This window comes from Hemicordylus capensis, chromosome 5, assembly GCF_027244095.1.
Source record: "Hemicordylus capensis ecotype Gifberg chromosome 5, rHemCap1.1.pri, whole genome shotgun sequence".
Classification (NCBI taxonomy): domain Eukaryota; kingdom Metazoa; phylum Chordata; class Lepidosauria; order Squamata; family Cordylidae; genus Hemicordylus; species Hemicordylus capensis.
Genome location: NC_069661.1, coordinates 201,580,045 through 201,603,629, shown reverse-complemented (window position 1 = coordinate 201,603,629; position 23,585 = coordinate 201,580,045). Strand labels below are relative to the sequence as shown.

At 44.8% G+C, this 23,585-nt stretch overlaps 1 protein-coding gene across 9 annotated transcripts in view; it reads right to left on the bottom strand.

The window, feature by feature from the left end:
• Positions 1 to 23,585, bottom strand: part of TMTC3 (transmembrane O-mannosyltransferase targeting cadherins 3) — a 67,708-nt gene that overhangs the window by 17,508 nt on the left and 26,615 nt on the right. For all 9 annotated transcript variants that reach the window (XM_053256367.1, XM_053256361.1, XM_053256360.1 and 6 more), the window contains 2 exons: positions 21,001 to 21,253; positions 10,561 to 10,709 (listed from right to left, as the gene is read on the bottom strand). In XM_053256367.1, the coding sequence (XP_053112342.1) occupies positions 10,561 to 10,709; positions 21,001 to 21,253 (402 nt within the window). The remainder of the gene's footprint in view (positions 1 to 10,560; positions 10,710 to 21,000; positions 21,254 to 23,585) is intronic.

The following is a 23,585-nucleotide window of genomic DNA, read 5'->3' as shown; positions in this document are numbered from 1 at the left end:
GTTGCCCTTGGAGAACTCTGGTCTCTTGCAGTCCGACAAAGTGAACAGTGTCTGTTTTTTCATAGACAGATGACGTATGACTGATATCACCACGTTTTGAACTGGACGATCTAGATCTTCCATTCCATAGCTCCACGAGGTGCTCTTTGGCTCCACTGAATTGTATGTGTGCCACAACAGTTATTTTCAGTGGGAGAATGCCCTCTCCTCAGTTCCTGATCGGCTGCTATGATGAGTGAAGAATTGCAGCTGGACAAAGTCATTATTACTGTGGAAGTATCCTAGCAGTGGGTTACGATGGGTGAATGTTGAGTGAAAATGGATAACCAAGAAGATCACCTGGTACAGGTAAGCAACCTGTTTATCTTGGAGGTGATCCATGTTTCCTCACAAAATGGGTGATTAGCAAGCTCACCTATAGGCAGTGGATGTTTCGGAAAGCATTTGAACACTTTTTAAAAAAGGACCACCTAACCAAATTTGGCCTCTGCTGCTGGGCGGATTTCCATAGCATAATGCATCATAAAGGGAAGATCTGAGGACCACATCGCTGCTTTGCAAAGGCCCATCATGCTTATGCCCAATATGTGGGCTGCTGAAGTGGCCATATGTCTAATTGAGTGTGCCTTAACTTTGGAGGAAGGCTTGACAGAGTTTATTGTAGCATATGAAGAGGAGTTCAACCAGCCAGGGCAAAAGTCTCTACCTGGAGATAGACTGTTTCCTCCCCCCCCATAGGAGATGAACAGCTTATTTGACCTCCTGAATGACTTTGTCCTCTCCAAGTAATAGAGACCATCTGATGACCAAGGAGTGTATAGAATTTCCCAGAGACGGGGGGGGGGGGGGGGCGGTCATGAAAAAAGGTAGGACTATGTCTTGGTTTAAATGGAATTCAGAGACTATTTTGGGTCTGAATGATGGATCCATCCTGAGAACAACTTTGTCTGGAAGGAATTTGTTGTAAGGGGAGCCTGCTCTTAGAGCTGTCAGTTCGCTGACTCTCCCTATCAATGTAATGGCAACCAAGAATGCAACTAAGATGTAATGGGAAGCAAGAACGTCTTTAAAGAAAGATATTTAAGGGGGGGGGGCTAATGGTTTGAACAGAACTCCCATAAAAGTAGATAGGACTAGCAAAAGACTCCAAGGTCCAATAGGCTCTCTGACTGGTGTAAACAGGTCATTGATCCCCTTAAAGGTAAGTCATGCCATTGAGTAGGTGTTGACTCCTGGTGACCACAGAGTCATGTGGTTTTCTCTGGTAGAATACAGGAGAGGTTTTACCATTGCCATCTCCCGCGCAGTATGAGATGCCTGTCTGCATCTTCCTGTATCGCTGCTGCCTGATAAAGGTGTTTCCCATAGTCTGGGAAACATACCAGCGGGGATTTGAACCATCAACCTCTTGCTCCCTAGGCAAGTGACTTCCCCACAAATCTTTTTGAGTCAAGGTGTGAGAATATGGTGTGTTCGTCCCACCCTGGGTGTTTTGCAGAGAGCACAGCCATATGAACCTTGAGGGAGCTATTGGAGAGTCAGTCCCAAATTTTTTAGACCTGTTAAGTATAGGAGGATTTGATATATTGCAGCTGTGTTGGGATCAAAACCTTTTGTTAACAGCATACTGTGTGAACCGCTTCCATTTGCATGTAGAGTTTCTTTTGGCTGACTCTTTCATTTAGAAGGATGTCGTCTATAAGCTGAACCTCCAGGTAGTTAGATTCAGTACCTAATTGTGGTAGAAGTTGTGTCCTGATCTCTGTGATAAGATATTTTGGCAGTGTGGAAAACAAAGGTGTTGTCCCTGGGACAGACATAGCAGGATGGGGAACCACAGGTGTCTGGGCCACCATGGCGTTAGTAGAGTGCACCTTGTTCCCTCTTGTAAGATTTTGATCATGATCTTGGAGAGCAAGGAGAAAGGGAGGAAACAGGTAGTACAGATCTTTCTTCCATGGCATGTAGAAGGCATCTCCCATTTAGTTCTGCTTCAAGCCCATCTGGAAAAGTAGAGGCTGCATTTTTTATTGTGATGTGTTGTGAATAGGTTTATTATTGGTGTTCCCCAGCTCTGAAAGATGTTATGGAGAATGCCTGGATTTCTCTCCCACTTGTGTTGACGTGAGTAGTCGAGTTTTCTGCTCACGGAGTCTGCCAAGGTGTTGTCAACTCATTTGATGTGCAGGGCTACTGGATACACACCATGATGTATTATGCTCCACTCCCATAACTGTAGTGCTGCATTGCAAAGAGACCAAGAAACTGTCCCTCCTTGGCAACTGAGATAGGCCATCACTATTGTGTTGTCTAGGAGAACTTATTTCTGGGCATGTGACACTGCCAGGAATTCCAGAAAGTTTATGTGCAGTTATTGTTGCTCCAGTATCCACTTCACTTGAGCGTGAAATCCTGTGCAGTGTGCTCTCCATGCTTTCAGGGAGGCATCTGTTGTCAACATTATTGATGGGGTAGGATGTACGAAGGGCCACAGAGGAAGAGTCTGTTCTGCTCCACCACTGTAGGGACTGTATCACAGCTGGTGGGAGAGTCAGCCATATGGTCTGACTGTCTAAATTCAGGGTGAATACCAACAGAAACTAGCTTTGGAGCTGGTGCATCGGGAGCCTTGTGAGAGTTACAGTGGCTATGCAAGACGCCATCAGGCCTAACAGCCTTTGCATGACATGTGCTCTGTTTCGGGTTGAATGTAAAAGAGGAGACCATTTGAATGATCAACTCTCTCCTTTCCTCTGAGAGATAGGCTCTTATGGTTTCTGCATCCACAATTGCCCCTATGAACTATATTTGCTTTTGTGGTTGTAGGATTGATATCTTTTGTTTATTTTGATTCCCAGCTTAATAGGTGCAGAATGTACTATACATTGGAAATCAGAGCATCTTTGGAATTTGAGGTCACAAGCCAGACTTCCACTTAAAGGAATATGGAGATGCCCTGTGTCCTTAGGTGCACTATTATTACACTCATGCACTTCAAGAACATGGGATGCTCTTGAAACTCTAAAGGGTAGAACTATGTACTAGAAGGTTCTTGAAACTAGAATGAACCTCAATAATTTCCTGGGTTTAGGCTAGAATTTCTACATGGAAGTAGCTGTCCTTCAAATCTAGTGTTGCAAACCACTCTTCCCTTGCTAGCAGGAGAAGGATGGCTTGTAAGGCTATCATGCAGAATTTATTCACTTGCACATACTTGTTCAGCTAACGAGCTCATAATGGGACCAAGTCCTCTGTGCTGTTTGGGAATCTAGAAATAATGTATCTCGAATAGCAGCCCTTCTCCCGGTCTCTCGGAGGAACTGGCTCTATCAGCCCTTTTTGCAGTAAAGAATGAGCTTCTTCTAAAGTAGGACGTGAATGGGCATATTTTATATCTGAAAAAACCCAAACAGGGAGGTTGGTAAATTCTGTGGCATAACTGGATATAATGCTCACACTCATGTATCTGATATAATGAGGCACCAAATATGGGGAAGGGTGTGAGCTGGGTAAGAGAAGGGGAGGATACTAGAATTATTTCTGCAACTTAGGTCGAAGAGTCTGCTTTCATGGATCTTGCAGCTGATTTTTGTTGTTGTTGTCTTTGGGGATAAGGTTTCTTCAAGCCAAATCTGAAACATTTCTTACAGTTTCTCCTATCAGTTTTCTTGAATTGGTATATTTGTCTGCCATAAGTTTTGAATTTCTGAGAGTAAGATTGTTGTGATGGGTTGGCAGTGAAAGTCTTTACTGTGTAGCAGGACCATTTGATCTTTTTCACAGTCTCATCAGTTTGAGTGCTGAAGAGACCATCTTCTTGAAATGGAAGGTTCTCTATCCTATCCATCATGTCAGACTGAAGAGGTTGACCCAAGCCAAGCATGTCTCTTAAGGGACACAGCACCTGCGATGGCACGAGACTCTGTCTTTGCCAGGTGCTTGGCAGCGCTGAGGTGCCGTCTCATGATGTTGGCAGATTTGCTGAGGGCTGTTTAAACCTTTTCATGGAACTTTTCTGGTACATCCCTTAGATTGTCTTCTGCTACATCCTTCAGATTACTCCAAACAGAGTAATGAAGCTTTGCCATATGAGCCATGTAGTTGGCTATCTTGATGGACAAGCAGGAGGTGGAATAAAATCTGTGTCCAAAGGCATCCAGCTTTCTGCCTTCTTTGTCCACTGGGGCCAAGTGTTTCCTGCCCAACTTAGTGCTAACTGCACAATCAATCACCAAGGAGTTTGGTGGGGGATGTTTAAGAGGAAGGGACATGACTCTTCCTGAATTCAGTATAGGCTCTCCAGCTGCTTTGAAAACGCTGAGGCAAATGGCATGTCCCAGTACTTTTTTGCTGAATTCGATAGGACTGGCAGCATGGGGAAAGGTGCTGGTTGTGATGGCAAGAACTGGATATAAAATCATACACAGTGTCTTTAACCTCCTGTGTCTGTGCTTTCAACAACTGCAATACTTTTGCCTGTATCCTGTAGGACTTTGTCTCCTCAGTAGGCAAATTTGAGGGTGGATTAATAACATTCTCATCAGGAGACAGGGGTTTTCTATTTGGATCAATTCCCCCTCAGAAGAAGAGGTAGAGTCATATTCATCATCAGAATGTTTTCTCTTTTGCAGATTTCTCCTCTGTTGGTGAGGGAGGGACAATCCCCAGATCAGGTTCAGGTTGGTGAATACGGGCTGTAGTCTTGCTTTTCTTTTTCAGGTGGTATGTTGGGAACTCTTGGCCTCTTGAAAGGAGAATTGGTGGTAGGTTTGGTTAAGTGTCCCTGTTCTTCAGGGGTAGCACTTTTTTCAAGATCACTTCAGTTTCATAGACTTCCACATCCTGTAATCATCAAAATCATGTGAAAGTACTGAAGAGGGTAGATAACAAGGGATGCTGTAGCTTCTGTGACCATTTATGTACCTGTTTTTAAAGCTCCTGGAGAACTCCAACAATCCATTGGTCTTGTCATGGATGAATAATGTGAAGCAGAATGGTGGAATCTTTCTCTCCAGGAGTATGAGGGAGGATATCTAGGTGTTCTTCTCCCAGGAGAAGCTGAGGGAGTCTTAGGGACTTGAACAGTCTATGAGTCTTGATCATTGTCTAGTCCATACACAGAAAAGCCTTTAAATGTAGAGCCTGATGGAGTGGTAGCTGTGGATCCCATTTACTTCAATTTCTTGAAGTATATTTTTAATGTATATTATATTATTATTTTTTTATTTCTATACTGCCCTTCCAGAAGTGGCTCAGAGTGGTTTACACAGAGAAATAATAAATAAATAAAATGGATCCCTGTCCCCAAAGGGAATGTCTCTCCCCCTATTAGATGGAGCAAACCAGAGAGACATCTAGAGCTGAATCTATTATAACAGGAGACTCATTGGAGCTCCCAACCTTAGCAGGTGTCTCCTGTACTTTGGCTGCTGATGTTGTTAATGTCAGACTAGTGCAGGCATGCACACCTCAAATGACCTGATGGGCCAAAACTGACCGTGACATGGCTCATGGGGGCCAAGGTCAATTTTTAGGGTGCTGATTATTAAGTAACACTTAATATCAATCAGTTAATTAAATCAAATTAAAGTGAAATGAAATAAAAGGAATTTAATCAAAATTTAACTTCTGAAGTTCTGGCACACCAAGATTAATGTAAATTAAAATAAAATAAATTGAATTAAAAATTCTAATAAAATACAATGCAATCTGTACAAAATACAGAACAATAAATTGCATTGTTCTTCCTTTCCACCTCTGCCAAAATGGAGCCGTCTTGGCGTGAGAGAGAGAGACCGTTCCCTGTTGTTGTTGTGGAGGTCCCCATCCTCCTCCTGCCACCAGCAGCTTTCTCTCCCCGTCCACCAGCAATGCTTTCTCTCCCCGCCAGGCTCCCTCCCACCCTGCCATTTTCGCCCAGGCCCTGTGCCAGGGCTCGCTGCCTCCGGGCTCCCTCATGGGGCCGCCGTCCGCCACTGCCTCCCGCCTCCTCCTCCCACCTCATCACTGCTGTCATTTTTCTCGCCGCTGCCTCCCGCCAATTCAAGCCACTGAGCGGCCAAGGGGATGGCTGCAGGGATGTGTGTGTGTCCTCTCTCCCCCTGCCCCGGGAGATGGTGCTTTGAGTGCAAGTAGCCTTGGGAATTTTATTTCTGATGCTCTCTCTTCTTGTGGTGTCGACCATCATCCTTGCTGAGTGCTTTTAAAATGTTGAGTCACCCTAATCACTCAGGTGGTGGAGCTCGAAACACTGATCTTGGAGAGCACTCCGACATCAACCCAGATGGTTGATGATTGTCTGACATTGACGATGTTGAAGTAAATAGAAAAGGTGATCTTGGCATCAGTATATGGGGCCTGAGTGCGGTTTCATACAATGCCACTCTTAAAACTTCCATGTTTGCTTGGAAAAAGACAAAGATTTTGCAGGACCACATGTTGTGGATCCGGATTGTGATCCGTTATAACCATAAGGAATGGGTTCTGCGCCGGCGCTGGGACCTCGCGGGCTGATTGATTAGCTCCTCTCTACGCCCCTCCTACCTGCATTTGCTGTGCCGAGTCCATTAAGATTGGCGGTTGGGGTGTCTCCTCTTCAGTTTCTTGCAGACCGCCTTAGCGATCACACCTTGTAGCTGTTGCTCCTTGGATTAGATATTACTAAAATACTCTTGGCTTTGAACTTGGATTCAAGGTGGGCTTATGCGGTGTCAACAGCCCATCTGTCAGGCATCAGGATATCAGATATCTGCATGGCAGCCACGTGATCCTCTCAACAGCCATTCATCAAGCATTACGCTATAGATTTGAAGGTGGCGTGAGCGGCAAATTTTGGAAGGACTGTTCTAAAAAGGGTGTTGGCTTAAGCTCCGGGTCAACTGCATCCGTCTCCATAGGAGGGTAAGCTTGCTAATCACCCATTCCTTATGGTTACAAAGGATCACAATCCAGATAAACAGGTTGCTTACCTGTACCTTATGATCTGGATGTGATCCGTTGTAGCCATAAGTCCCTCCCGAACTATCCCCACTGCAGTACCGGTTGGAGGAGGGAGACTGATTGTTTTGTGGTTCGCCCGGGTGGGTGGTCTGTGAGAAACTGAAGAGAAGACGCCTCAACTGCCAATCTTAACAGACTCTTAACCACATTGTGGTTATTATCCAGACAAATTAAGCACTCATGCTTGTCAGAGGAAGATAACATTCCTCTACAAGATACACATTTTTAAGAAGTTTTTAAAGAGTCCATTAGAACAGCCGCCAAGATGTAAAGCAAATCCTGAAACAGTCTAATAGCCAGCAAAGACACCACTGGAAGAACTGGTTAAGATGAAATCCAAAGAAGAACCAAGAAACAGTCCAGAGTCAAAGTCAGAATAATGCTATGCTTTTTTCCAGAGGAACTGAGTAACTAATGGAGTGAATCCTTCATGATGCTGACAGCATTGCGGTCGAGAAGGAACAGAGGAGAAGGCACTCTCCTGCTGAAAATAATGGTTGCCCCACATGCATGATTGGGTGGAGCCAAAGAATGCCTCATAGAGTTATGGAATTATTCTGTAGGAGTTACTGCACAGGCACAGAACCCTTAAAAAAAAAATTCCTAGCTTCTTGTGGCATTGCCATGAAACTTTGTAAGAAGACTAAGACATTGCTGCCTTTTCATGAATTGTTTGTGATGTTGCATCATTCTATTTAGAAATGGGAAAAATCATAACAGATTTCAGGCAGATAAATTCAATTCACTTTCAGTGTCACAAAGACAAGGAGCTCAAACAGAGTCTAGAAACACAGAATGAAGCACAATACTGATGCACAGCTGCAATAGTAAACACACATCAGTGGATAAAGAACATGAAGTTTATCTTCATACAGTTGACAAATACCTTGAGACAGTATAACTTCTACCAGGCTGTTCATGTGGTAGGCAATCATTGGTGAAGAAACCAATGAGGAAGTATGCACACCTAGGGTTGAAATTAGAACAAGATGGAGTGGAAACTGGGTCTTCTACTAATCTAAGATCCTTGTCCTGAACTGATTCACTGTGGATGCAAGATAGCCTAAAGCAGTCACCTCAGAAGAATGAACTGAAATAAGTTTATGTTTGTTTGTCCATGTTGCTGAAGAAACTGTCATGTAGCTTACTGATGCAAAAGAGAAATAACATACAAAAATCCGTGCATTATCTTACATCTCATTATAGTGGTTAGGGCTTACAGAAATGGCAAAGTAAATTGAACATTTCTGGCATGATTTGTATTTACCTGTATAGCTCCCAATATCAGAAGCTATAAAAGCTGAAAGTAATCTTAGATAATTAAAATGTTCTTTTTCTAAACACACTGTAATCATTTAATAAAAAGTATGTTTTGTTAAAATGAATCAGCAGTTGATAGTATCACACCTAGCAGAAAGTTTGTACATCAAGTTGGATCAGTTTCTCTTTACATTTACTCCGTTCTTTCTCTTTTGAAAAAGTGCATAAAGAAACTAAATTAATCATTTATTTATTTCATATAAAAGAGAGAAGACTAATTATTAGGATTAAAGAGATTAAAAGTATAATTAGTAAGCTGTTAGGTATCTTCACACTAGATACATAGTGTAAGAAAGCAATTTTAGCTGATTTAAAAAAGCAATTTCAAAAGGGAGATGTGAAAAAAAGATGTGGCTCTTCATTTGAGGAACCAGAATTTCATACCTTGATGTAGGTGTGTGTGTGTGTGTGTGTGTACACACACTTTTAAACTGTAGCTTGCTGGTTTGGATGGCACACTAGGCCCTGGTGAATGCTAAAGAGAAACAAAGGAAACGGAGAGGAGAGAGAAGAGGAGGAACAGAGTGCATGTAGTTTATTCAAGATCCTCAAAAACATGGTCTGGAGATTTATCTGAACTGGAAAGCCAAACAGGTTGGAAACCCCTCAAGATGGTTTGGAAATAGAAAAATGTCAATGGGAAGATACAAACTACTAATTCTTCTAATTCTTTCCTGCAGAAATATACCACAGCCTTGTTATTAACTGCTTTCGCTCCATAAGGTTGTGATGATGCATAGAAGTTTAAAACTAGGTTTTTGTTTGGAGAAGTAGCTACTTTGATATGGTACTTTTGATATGGTACTTTGATATGATACTTTTTCAAATGGAAGCTGTAGTGAGCAATATTAATACTTTTTAAGGTCTAGAAATACGTTTATTATTTTATTACTTTACAACATGAGTGATCAGGTTACACAATCCAAAATGGTTTTATGTATATGCTTTTTTGGGAAATTGGAATGTGGATGATACATAAAATTTTATTTAATGGCTTATACTTATTCTGAAATGTATTGCTATTTTTGAGATGTCTTTCAGTGCTCCTCAAAAGGAGTATGCCAAAATGTACTGAACATTTTGTATCTTTCCAATGAAATCTATTTCTGAGCAGTTTTGAAGCTACATTTTTTTTGCACTGCCTTCTTTTCTTTTGCATCAAGAAAGCCTCCATGCACAATAGAGACTTCTGTAAGAATTTCACAAATTGGGGACAAATACGTAAGGAAGAGCAAAGCTTGATGGCAAAGTAAATAAATTATAAAGTAGTCAGAAATGATAATGGAATTTTTATTGCTCTTTCAGACAAACATAGGTTGTAAATAGGTTTCCACCAGTTGCAGGGGAGTAACAGCAGGAGAGAGGGCATGCCCTCAACTTCTGCCTGTAGGCTTCCAGCGGCATCTGGTGGGCCACTGTGTGAAACAGGATGCTGGACTAGATGGTCCTTGGGCCTGATCCAGCAGGGCTGTTCTTATGTTCTAAATAATGTCTTATATCATAAAGTTGAATGTAAGTGTTCAGTTAAGACGGCTCCCCATTTGCTTCTGCTTGCCTGCCCAACAGATGTACTGTATTCTATAATTTTTAGCTCAGAAAAGCAGAGATTCCATCATCCAGATAAAAACCTGAACCACCCGACGGTTCACATGATACATTGAAAGAAAAAAATCTTAACTTTTTTCCTCAGGTGTAGTAAATCAAGCAACCAGAAAACTATAAAAGAAAATGAAATAGGAAAGTGTCTGAAATTTTCTAACCCATCTAAGCAAGCCTAACAATGGTAGACTCTAATGTTGTTCTATAAACCTTTGAGCTGACACTGCATAATAAAATGCAATTAATGTGGGGTAGCATTTCTGTTTGACTTTGTAAGAGCAGATATCCTGGACACAAATCAGGTTAAACATTTTGAAAGTTATTATAGAACATGGTAGTCAAACAATGAGAAATTGGCTTTTAAAAGGGTCTTTCGGATTTTTGAACTTTTTAAAAATAAAGTTATCAATGACTATTTTGCTACAGAAACAGTTTTCAAAGCACAGTTTTTCTTACTGTAAATGAAATTGTATGTAAAAAAAAAACATAAGTACCTAGCCTATGCTTTGCAATGTTAATGGAAAAGATGGTAAAGCAAGTTGAGAGAGAGTAAGCCATTAAGATAGCTGCCATGCATGCAACTTCACAACATTAATTGCCATCTGTACCCCATTCCCCTCCGAGCTGTAACTTTTAACCTACCTGTTGCTTGAGAGCTTTTTCCACCCATGGGCTACTAGCATGCAGAATCCCATGCTGGGAACATATAACACTCGCTCTGCTACTACGAAGCCAACAGGAAAAAAAAGGTTTGATGCTGGGATGAATGGCAACACTATTAAACAAAGTGCCTAAGAAAGCAAAACAAAAAAGACACACAAACACTAACTATAGCACAAAGCAGAAACTGCTTAAACAATTATAAATCATTCTGAATCATATTTTATACCACATTTCTTCCATGAATCTCAAGGTCACATACATATGGTTCCCCAATGGTCTCCCATCCAGATACTGAACCATCCCATGTCTGCTTAGCTTCAGCAAGGTTATTGCATTAGGTGCCTTCAGACCATGCTCTGGGCAATAAAGTAGAGCTCAAATATAAGTGTCAGTTTCAGAGGTATGACTGCACTTCTAATGCTGAATTTATGCCTAGGGAAAATCCTTTTGTTTAATCGTGATCAACTATAGCCCTATTCAGATTTTGTGAGTACAAGACACCTTAAGGCCAGTTCATGTTTTTGAGGGAATGACTGTACCTGCGTTCATTTTAAAAGTGAAGCTGGGTAAGGAACTCTCTCAAATTCAGATTCCAGACAAGAATGAATAACTGTGCATATGCATTACACAGGTTGTATGTGCACTGAACATAGTCTCTGGATAGGACTTGTGTGACGTTACAAAGTGACTATATAAGGTAAGTAAGTATCTACCACTAAATTATTAGAGCAAAATCCTGATCAAATCAAAATGGTTTGACATTCTATAGAGAGAGATCTTGGCTTTTCCTGATTTTAGGGAACATTTTTTGTATAACTCTTCTATTAACAAGATCAGGAACCAAACTTGAGTTCAATGCTATTTCATACAGCCAGGGACACAATGCTATAATATGCCTGTACTTATTTCACTTATATCCCACTCTTCCCCTGGCAAGAGCAGCTTACATATGGTTCCCAAGCTGTCTGTCATGTAGGCAGCTTACATAGACACGCTTCGCTTCAACAGAAGAACTCAGTCATTGGCGTTCAGACCATTTCCGGTCAAAGTGGTAACAGCTCACAGGATCAGCATGGCTAGCATTGGCACAAGGACACATTGGGCTGGTGTTCTGTGTTACTTTCTCCCTTATAACGCAAACCTTCCCCTCTGGAATTTCTCATTAAATTAGCTCTGCACGCACAGTTGGTTAGCGTGGAACAGTCTCAACCATTTGGAATCCATATTGAACATTTTAGGGCTCAGATCTGTTTCTTATTTGTGCAGAAACATCTGGGCATCTAAGCAAAGAGCTTGAGCACTATTTTGCCTTGCCCCCACAACATACCAAGGGGCATTATTTTAGGTTGCCCCAGTTAGGATTTAGGGACTGTGGTATTATCTGTCCTGCTTGAGGTGCTCTAGCCCTCATATGGTAGCAGTATCCCCCCCTTAAAAAAAAGTGTGTGGGGGGGAACAGAATGCAAGCTTGTCTCTCTGCCGAGATCTCACAATAGACTTCGCCTCCTTCAGTTGCTTTCCCTCCCTCACATATGCTGAAGTATGGAAATATATAGACAAATGCCTTGGTCTCCAATGTGGCATGGTCAGGTTCCTCGTGGACCTGCCTGCACCTGCTGCTGAACCATTTAGTGTTCTTTATTATAAGGCCTGGGCGGGGGGGGGGGCAGTGATGGCCCCCATCAACCTCAAGTGTATCTTCCTGACTAATTGTTTACTGGTTCTGTGCAAAGCTTCAACTGACACTGAATACTTGCACAGTCCCCCTGGCATCATGCAGAGACAACTGTTCCCACGCAGTGCTGTGCCTTGCCCAGTGCCGGTGGGCTTCTTTAAAGGGGAATGAAGCCCTTTGGGGCCCCTGCACCATCTTGGAAGGTGTGCACCGAGTGAATGGAAGTGTAGCCCTTCTTGGCTTTCCCCCCATAGAGCTCTCAAGGGCTCAGTTTCTCTTAAAGGGCCCCCCCTTTTTTTAAAGGGAGGGCACCGGGGAACAAAGGCACCAAAAAAAGCACAGTGGGAAATAGCTTTAATGCTGAAGGTTTTTTTGGCTTGGTTTTTTTGCCAAAGTGGGTCCCACTTGAAAAATAATGAAGATCAATACACCTAGTGGCCATTCCTACATTGTGCAAAAATTAGGCAAAGAGCTATGCTCGTACTGAGTCTTTATGTATGACCAAAGCTGTAGAATGAGTCATTGGCACTTACCTGAAAGGTCATTTCCCTCAGAGGTATGGGTTGTATCCTCAAAAGATGCTGGGTTGTCTCGACTTCCTGCTCCTAGACAGGGCCAATCAAAAGCTTTGGCTCACAAAAGGAGGAAGGGGCAATCCCCTGGGACTCCAGTTCACAGCCAGCTCTAAAAAATTCTCCAGAACAACAAGATGAGAAACAAGACACAGGCAAGCAAAGAAAAGCATCACAACAAAATACAATGGAGAACTCAGCAAGAAGCCTAATCCTGGTTATGTTGACCGGACTAACTAGCAAACCCCCAGAGGGAAAGCAAACACCCCAGGAGGGAAACTACCCTACAGGTATATAGGAGACAGTTGGGGTACAGGATCTCAGGACAGAAGAATATACAGACCGGACGAACAAGCAGGTTTGGGCGGATACAACCCATACGTCTAAGGAAAATGACCTTTTCAGGTAAGTGCCAATGACTCATTTTCCCTCAGAGGAGGGTTGTATCCGCAAAGGATGCTGGGACCTACCATAGCCCCTATGACCCACTGGACGGGAGCTGTAAGCTCCGGTCTCAAGAAGGAACCACCTGCTGCAAGACTCTCCTACCAAAAGCCGCATCCGCCGAAGTCCAATTGTGAACCTTATAGTGCCTCACAAAGGTGGAAAGCGAGGCCCACGTGGCAACTCGACAGATATCGACCAGGGGAGCCAAGGTGGAGAGAGCAGCAGAGGAAGCTGCACTCCTGGTAGAGTGGGCTGTAATCCCTTCTGGGGCTGGAATAGCAGAGGCAGAGTAAGCTAACCTGATGCACTGACAGATCCAGCATGACAGGGTGGATGACAAAACCTTCTTCCCTAAAGAACAGTCCCTGAATGAGATGAAGAAGGCTTCTGAAACCCGAAAGGCTTTAGTGCACCACAAGTAAACCCTCACCGCCCAACGCATGTCCAAGGTGTGCCATTCACATTCCTTAGGCGAAGATGGTTTGGGGCAAAAGGAAGACAGCATCAGCTCCTGAGCCCTATGGAAAACTGAATGGACTGTAGGAAGGAAAGTAGGGTCGGTATGTAAGAGGACACAGTCCGGATAAACCAGACATAGTTCCTTCCATACAGACAGGGCACGCAGATCTGAAACCCACCTGGCAGAAGTGATGGCAACCAAGAACAAAACTTTAAAGGAAAGCAAACGCAAAAGAACGGACCTCAGAGGCTCAAACGGGGCTTTGGTAAGAGCCCGGAGAACCAAGTTAAGGTCCAAGGTAGGAGTCCTATGGACAGTGGGAGGCTTGAGGATAGCAGCCCCTTTAAGGAACCTCTGTACGTGGGGATGCTGAAATAGAGAAGACCCCTGCAACTGCAAAACAGATGAAATAGCAAAAACCTGGCGGCACAGTGTATTTGGACGGAGCCCTTTTTCCAGACCATTTTGAAGAAATCCCAACACATGGACCACAAACGCGGACAGCAGCGAAGTCCCCTGTGAGCTACAAAGTCTTCCAGGTGACTGATAGACTCTGACCATGGAAGGTCTCCGGGAAGCCATGATCGTGTCCTGGAACAAACCTGGATAGCCACACACTGCTAAGGACCCCCGCTCAATCTTCAAGTGAAGAGATTGAGCTACTCTGGTTTCGGATGGAAAATTGAACCCTGGCGGAGAAGATGACTGTGAAACCCCAGTGGAAGCAGTGGCTCACTGGAAAACTCCACCAGATCCAAAAACCAGGGCCTGCAGGGCCAGTGTGGTGCCACCAGAACAATCTCAATTCTCAACAGACGGACCCGCCGAATAGTCTGCGGGATTATGGCAAATGGCGGAAAGGCATAAGACAGGCCTGGGGGCCACGGGAAGGCCAGAGCATCCACGCCCTCCACCCCGGGAGAGCGGTACCTGGAGAGGAAGCACCCCAGCTTGGCATTTCCTTGGGTGGTGAATAAGTCCATGACCGGTTGCCCAAATCTCAGAACAATTTGCTGGAAGGCTTGAGGATCCAGTGACCACTTCGCCGGGTCTATCTGCAAATGACTCAACAAGTCTGTGACTGTGTTCAGCACTTCACTGACATCATGGGCCCTGCGATCATGGGCCCGGAATTTCAATCTGCCGGTTGACATGAGCCTTGGCTGTAACACTGTTCATGTGTACCAGGACATGGTGATTGTGGATCACTGGTAGAAACTCCACTAGGGACAACTGGATTGTGTGCAACTCCAATCAGTTGACGGAATTGGTGCGCTCGGCCTCGGACCAACGGCCTTGTGCCATGTGCTGCTGACAGTGGCCTCCCCAGTCCAGGAGGCTGGCATCCGTCATGACCTGGATGCAATTCACAGGAAGGAATCTGATCCCCTTTGCAGTGGCTGGTGACACCCACCAGTGCAAGGATCGTACCACATGAGGTGGCAGGTTGATATGCATTCTGGACCTGCACATCACCTGGTCCTGATACTTGAGGAGAAACCACTGGAATGGGCAGGAATGGAAATAACTCCAGGACACTATGGCCAAGGCGGACACCATGCGTGCCTGCAGTTGGGCCAGAGACAGAACACTGGACCTGGGATGTGATATCAGGGCATGACAGCAAGCAAACAGCGAGTTCCTGCATTCCCTTCTGGCCTCTGGGAAAGGAAGAGGACCTGATCAACAGGTCTAGATATGGGTAAAGATGGACGCCCCTGTACCTCAAGTGTGCCATGAGTGCTACCATAAGCTTGGTAAACACCCGAGGTGCAGTCGAGAGCCCAAACTGAAGCGCCCAGTATTGGAAGTGAAGAGACTGGTGAGCGAACCTCAGGAATCTGCTTGTGGATGGGCACGTGTAGATACGCCTCTTTCAGATCCACCAAAGCTAGAAAATCCCCTTCCTGCAGTGCCATTATTACTGAGTGAAGAGTTTCCATGCAAAACCCCCTCCTCCGGAGGAACCTGTTTACAAACTTGGGGTCTAGAATGGCTCTCCATTCCCCATTTTTCTGGGGGCTAGGAACAGAGTGGAGTAGACCCCCTTTCCTTGCTCCTATGAAGGCACAGGTTTGATTGCCTGAACGTTGAGTAGGTGATGAATGGCCTCCATCATCAGGCGGTGTTTGGACTCCTTGTGGGACTTTGGTGATGGGAGGAACCGATCTGGAGGCTTAGCTGCAAACTCCAGAGAATACCCCGACAAGACAGTCTGCAAGATCCAGGCATCGGTACAAGTCTGGGCTCAGACTTGCGCAAATTCCCCCAGCCTGTCCCCCACCGGAGGGAGAGGGGATCTTGAGGGTAGTCATTGAGTCTGATTTCGCTTGAAAACCCGACTTGGCTGGTTGGCTGGATTGTTGGGGTTTGCGAAACGAATTGTCCCGAAAGGAAGACCGGTTCTTAGGCCAGGTTGACCTATCAGGCCAGTTCTGGTGAGATCGAAAGGAAGGCCTGTATCCCTTGAAGCCAGAGGTAGCTGGTGAGAAATTCTGGCGGTCCTGGCGCTGAGAAGCAGTAGCAGAAGGCACAGTCTTTTTGTCCTTTGTTTCAATCAAAATAGGGTCCAGCACTTCACCAAAGAGCTTGCTCCCTTTAAACGCTGATTTGGCGAGATTGGATCTAGACTTTTGGCCAACTTACCAATTTTTCAACCACAAATGGCACCTTACAGTAACATCAGATGCCAGGGCCCTGTCAGATAGCTGGGCGGCATCCAAAGACAAATCTGCCATGAACTTGACTACCTTCCCCAATTTGTTAAGCCCCTGCCGAAGGCTGGTCAGCTCTGGGGGAACCATGGGGATCAGGTCTTTCACCTATAGAACGGCAGCCCTTGCAAAGATGAGTAGCAGCAGAGGCCCTGAGGGAAAGTGCGGTCGCCTCATGAGACCTGCATAGGGCAGCGTCACACTTTTTAACTTCCACATTTTTCAAAACATCCTCCCCCTCCTTAGGGAAAAGAGCCCCCATGACAAGGGCGGCCACCTCAGCATCAACCAGAGGCACCTTAAGTCTACTCATGAGAGCGCTGCTGGAACTGTGCATGCACCTCACGGCAGAAGGAGGCCCCTTGCCCTCAGTAGGCTTGTCCCATTCAGTTCGGAAGACATCCAAAAATAGCTGCGGACAGGGAACATGGACCTCCTGGGATCTTAAGGAGGGAGGTATAGCAGGATCCCCCTCTGGGCCCTCGGTTACGGGCTGAACCACCCAGCCAAGTGAAGAGTTTTCCTGACCTTATGCAAGAGAACGGGTAGTTGGCCTGAGGGAAAAGGCAATAGTCGGCCTGCTGAGAAGAAGCAGGCTCCTCATCCCCAGAGAGTTGTTCTTCCTCCCGGTCCGACTCTGAAAGTTCAAAGGGCTCGGGGAACAGAGGGGAAGCGCAGCAGCCAGAGAGGTGATCGGGCGGCAGGCCCTCTGTCCCGAATGTGCGCTAATGGGCAGGCCTGCGGGGCCGTGCAAGGTGTGCCAGAAGCTGCGGCCAAAATGGCAGCCCCCGGGGTTTGAGCGGAAAATGGTTGGGCAGGAACTGGGAGCGGAGCGGCAATGGGTGCGGGTGGCCAAGGCAACTTCTGGAACTCCTCAGCCACCATATGCCTCAACAGAGCCACAAATCTTGGAGGAATGTCCTCCTCCTCCTCATCCGGAACCACACCTGGTGGAGAAGCGGTGGCACAAGCGCATAAGTGCTTGGCGAGAGGAATGGAGCAGGGATCCCCCAGACCTGATTACCCCTCCAAAGCCCCTAGCGGCTCACCTGCCGACGCCCTCATAGCCTCGAGCTCGTGCTGCAGCACCAGAGTAGCGGTATCTGAACCAGCGCTGCCCCCACCTTCATGGAGCAAAGCTCCTTGGTTGGACGACTGGAGCGTAGCCTGGCCGCCTTCTGATCTGGCCACCGATAAAGCCCTCTTGCACTTCTTTGCCTTTTTGGAGGCTTTGGTGGCTTTGTGAGACCAAAAGGCGGAAGTGGAAGCCATGACCCACTCGGCTTGGCACACTGAATATGCCACAGAATCCTCCTCCGAGAGAGAGAGAGGGAGACACCTCTCTCTCACCGCGCTGGGGCTCCGCTGCCATTGAGAAGGCACACACGGAGCTGCAGCAGAGGAACAAAAACTTTCTTTTCTTTCTCCCTGCTATTCTTTTCACTAGTGCCGAGGCAGAGGATGAAATATAGGTAGCGAGAAAGCAGGGATAGTCCAAAGAGAGAAGAAATCCCTTTCAGAAGAAATCCCCTTTCAATACGGAGCAACAATGAAAGCAGCCCTGCTGAAGCGAGACAGGGCGAAGAACTGGAGTCCCAGGGAACTGCCCCTCCCTCCTGTTGTGAGTCAAAGCTCTTGACTCGCCCTGTCTAGGAGCAGGAGGTCGAGACAACCCAGCATCCTTTGCAGATACAACCCTCCTCTGAGGGAAAATCTGGATTTTTAAAAAATAAACTAACGATAAATAAAATCAGACACCTCCAGATCCAACAGCCATAAAGACATATTGGATGAAGTCTTTTAAAGAAAGAGGTGGAAATCTTAGCAAGGTTTGCAGTAATGAGGGACAGCTGTCCAAACCCCTGTGCCCATCCTTAAGTCCCAAAAGCTCTCCAGCCCCACAACCCAGGCCATACTAAGCCTCTAATTATACTATTCACACTGCACATTTTTTATGAACCCAAAATGCTCATTTCCTAGGTGCAAAATTTGGTTTTATCATGACCTCAGAGTTCACAAATGCCTCTAGAGATCTCTAAATCTACTGTCAAGGTGGTCATAACCACAAATCCTGTATTTTAAGTGACACTACAACGTTCTTGCCACATCTTGTAGCATGCCATATCACCATTTCATGCAATACAAATCCATTGATTGAATTTGGAACACAGGCTACATTTCTTCAATTCTACTGAATCGGTGACCAACAGTGCGCTATATCAAATTTGCAGAACAAGTGAGCTATAAAATGAACAGGAAAACAATATCATGAGTCTTCAAATGATCCAGATTGCTAGGCATGCCTACTCAGACTCAAGTCACCCTAGGGACGGCTTCTATATTGAAACATTTGTTAGAGTTCTCACAACATCTCTCTAGCAGTAATAGCTGTAAACAGGCAATAAAAATGGTTTCCAGCAGTCTTGCTGTTCACATAATTTGATTCATCCCTGGGACGAGTTGTGGGAGGGGAAGTCCTAGTGTTCACTCTGTTCCCAGTGCTACTGATATGATGTTGTCATAACCTGACAAAAAACTGTTGACAACAAAGCCTATGTTTTATGAACATATTACAAGGGGTAATACGAGCATAGGGGTGGCATAGAGGCAAAATCTTACATTGTAAAGCAGACTGTACAAAATTAGAGATATGTCAGAAAACTGAGCAAAGAAATGACAAGCAAGATTCATTCCTGATAAAAGCAATACAACACACACTGCATACACTACTACTACGAATATATTTATATACCGCTCTACAAACAAAAGTTCACAAAGCGGCTTACAAAGAAAAATAAATAATACTTAAATAATATGGTCTCCTGTCCCCAAAGGGCTCACAGTCTAAAAGAAGCATATAGGCAGATGGCAGCAACAGCCACTGAAGGGATGCTGTGCTGGGGTTGGATACAGCCAGTTGCTCCCCCTACCCCCGTCCCCCGGGCTAAATAGAAGAGAATCACCACTTTAAAAGGTGTCTCTTTGCTCAGTTAGCAGGGATAATAATCTTAACAACAGATATACAGTGTTCCCGTTTGATAGCTAAAAAAAAAAAGTTCAAATGTGCCACAGTATTCAAGAACACAAAAGCAATGTTAGGAGCTATACCAAGAATAGTGATTAAAAAATTGATAAGCTACTGAAATCCGCCTCTATACACATGTGAGCTACATGGTAGTCTGCGTATCAGAATTTGTCTGATTCAATCAAAGCTGGTAATAAATGTGACTCTGTCTGTCTGTCTCTCTCTCTCTCACACACACACACACCAGTGCCTGTTCACAGTAATCCTTCCCTCACGTTAACTTAGCTGGTGGAACATTCACTAAAGCAATAGTATTGAGCTGGAAAGCAGAAGTGGATATATACACGGGAGACCAAAGCAGAGCAACCAGGGGGTTAAAAGCAACCTGGTGTGTGGCCCTCTATTGTATGTAATCAGCCCATTCACAAAGGCTATAAAAGAGATGACTGAACCACCACTTCAACCACCACTTTTAGCCTGGGAGCTAAGCCCAAGTTGAATGTCCCCACCAAAGTTCAGAAATGAACTGGACCAAAAATCTTAGTTACCCTGAACCAGCAACAAATGCTAAACACAAGACGTGGTAACTGGTTCAAGAATCAGGCATTCTAGAGACTGAACTTCACTCCAGCTATATCTGGAGAAACTATATTTCCAAGTGAGTCATCTGAAAAGGAGGAGAAAGAGGGAGGAATTGGTAGGCTGCGCTAGGAGTAGAAGTCCTCCTGTGCTCAGAGAGAGGCTTGCCACCCACAGGCAGATGTCTAGCAAAATGACCTCAGTGTGAGAGATTCTTAAACTGAGGCAGAAGCTTCTTGGGTTTCTTTGGCACTGCAGTTTCTCTTTGCTGCCAGTCTATCAATCATCCATTTACCTGGTTAGCTCTGCTGATGCGTGTGGGACAGTTTCCTTTCTAGTTGTAGGGCTGTACAACTTCGGTTCTCTTGCAGATGTTGGCCTACAACTCCCATAATCCCTGGCCCATTCCTGTGGCCAGGAATGATGGCAAATGTAGCCCCAAAACAGCTGGAAGGCCAAAGCAGTAGTAGTAGTTGTACATATTTTTATACTGCCCAAAACCTACATCTCTGGGCAGTTTGCAACAAGATAAAAACATTCGTTAAAAACCAACAAGAAATTTAAAAAACAATTTAAAAGTTTCAAAACAATATTCTAAAACAACATTTAAAACAAAGTTGTGCAGCCCTGCTATAAAGCTAGAAGATAAATAGTAATACCACTGTAATTGTCTGGCTGGCCAGCACTCTGGCTGGTAATTTTGCTTATTTCATCTTCAGTCACTCTGATTGCACTCTTTTCACTCTGAGACAGGAGACCAGAGCAGCCAAAGGTGGGGTGTGGGGAGAGTGGATATACCCAAAATATATTAGGAAGGCTAATCAGATGCTGATTCTCTCATGCTGATTTTGGTTGTGGTTTCTGTCCCTGCATTTCAGCTCACAATGAGACACTACGAAAGCTGAATACTGTACTGCAGATTTAATGTTAGGAAACATCACTCTTACCATCAGTACGGTCTTGGAGGAATCTCCAGGGTATCGGAGACTGAAGACAAGCAAAAATCCCAAAAAGCAGAAGAAGGTGATGGTGGCAACATTTCTTACATCTAGAAGTGACTCCACCAATGGTATAGTTCCCATTGTCCAATCACAACACAGTTCTGAGGGATTTAAAAGCAACCAAGCATTTACAGGAAGGAGGTAGTTGAAAGTCAGCTGCCTTGCAGGAGATGGGCTCACAGCAGCCGGGTTATCAAACCTAGTGAAAGAGATAGCCAATAAGTTTGTACCTTTAAAATCATTTGATTAGTAGGCAATTTCATGACATTGCATAATCCCTGATCTAAAATTAGTGGCTCATGTATTGCACGGCCACCCACTGCTGTAAGGGAGCTGTGTACAGCAAGGCTGCTCCAACTTCAGCTGTAAAGTGATGCACATTGGGATGAAAAACCCCAACTTCAAGTATACGTTAATGGGATCCCAAGTTGTCGGCAACTGATCAAGAGAGGAATCTTGGGGTCATGGTGGACAGCTCGTTGAAAGTGTTGACTCAATGTGCGGCAGTTGTGAAAATGGCCAATTCCATGCTAGAGATCATTAGGAGGGGGATTGAAAATAAAACTGCTAATATTATAATGCCCTTATATAAAGTGTGACCACACTTGGAGTACTGCATACAATTCTGGTCACCACATCTAAAAAAGGACACTGTAGAACTGGAAAAGGTGCAGAAGAGGGCAGCCAAGATGATCAGGGGCCTAGAGCACTTTCTTATGAGGCAAGGCTACAACACCTGCGGCTATTTAATTTAGAAAAAAAGACAACTGCGGGGAGACATGATAGAGGTCTATAAAATCATGCATGGTGTGGAGAAAGTGGATAGAGAGAAATTCTTCTCCCTCTAGCATAACACTAGAACCAGGGGTCATCCCATGAAATTGATTGCTACGAAATTTAGGACCAACAAACAGAAGTACTTTTTCACACAACGCATAATCGACTTGTGGAATTCTTTGCCACAAGACAGGGTGGATTTGATTTAAATCAAACTGATTTCAATCATGATTTAAATCACAATTTAAATCACTAGCAGGGTGGATAAAAATAAAAAAAATCCGATTTAAATAAAAAAAAATCCGATTTTTTTGATTTAAATCAGATTTTTTTGATTTTTATCCACCCTGCTAGTGATTTAAATCAGTGTGATTTAAATCAAATCCACCCTGCCACAAGATGTGGTGACAGCCAACCACCTGGATGGCTTTAAGAGGGGGTTGGATAACTTCATGGAGGAGAGGTCTATCAACGGCTACTAGTTGGAGGGCTATAGGCCATTTCCAGCCTCAAATGCAGGATGCCTCTGAGTACCAGTTGCAGGTGAGTAACAGCAGGAGAGAGGGCATGCCCTCAACTCCTGCCTGTAGGCTTCCAGTGGCATCTGGTGGGCCACTGTGTGAATTAGGATGCTGGAGTAGAATCAGAATGCTTGGGCCTGATCCAGCAGGGCTGTTCTTATGTTATGATGTCTAGCTGAGCAGCTGAGTGTATGTGGGGCAAAGATGGAGTGAATTTGCCAATTCCACCACCTCTAATTATTACTCTTTGCTCTCCAGAAATATGCCCCTGAAGACTGCAGAACCCTCAGGGTCATATTTCTGGACAGTAAAAAGCACTAGCAGAGGCAGGAGGAATCAGCAACAATCCCACCGCCCTTGCCCTGAGTGCACTCTGCTGCTCAGCAAGATGCTGGCTAAGCTAGCTGGATTCACTGGATGATCTTGAGCAGCGTTTCTCAAACTCTGTCCTAATGAGCCACCTAAAGCCAAGGAAAAACCAATTTTGCCAAGGTTAACCAACATAAGATATGGTTCATGGCACCCATAACTGACTGGGAAGAGTACATGTTTTGCATGCAGATGGTCCCCAGTCTCTGGCTTTTTTAGGTTGGACTGGGAAAGACCTCAACTGAAAACCTGAGGTGCTACCATCAGTCAGTGCAAATAATACTGTTCTACACCAGGGCTGCATAACTTCATCCATCCAGCTGTTTGACTGCAACTCCCATCATCCTAAGCCACAGTGGCTATAGTCCGGGATGATGCAAGTTGTAGTCCAACAACCAGGATTAAGTTGTGCAGCTCTGACCTACATGGACTAAGGCAGCTTCCTATGTTCCTGGAGTAGGCAAGCCAAGTTGGACTCTCAGCCGAGGTCTGCGGCCAGACCAAAAGTAGTGAGCAGGACCACAGGGTGCTTTGAAGTTCATACATAATAAAAGAACATATTTTGTCTATGGAAAGACAGTGTCCCGGGGAGGGATGGGGAACGACAGGTATCTTCTCCTTTCTTCATACCACCCTGTGTGTGAAGCTCATCACTCCCAACTACTGTCAAAATAAACAAATAGCTCGACAGCTCAAATGCCTTGGTGGGCCAGAATCAACCATGACTTGCTGTGAGGGGGCCAAGGTTAACTTCAGTGCCAACTTTATGACATTTAACTTAATTATTAAATATATAAATGAAAGGCAGAGGGTTGGAATCAGGGGGAGAGAGGGAAGGTGTTAGTAGTAAGCTCCAGCCCAGGG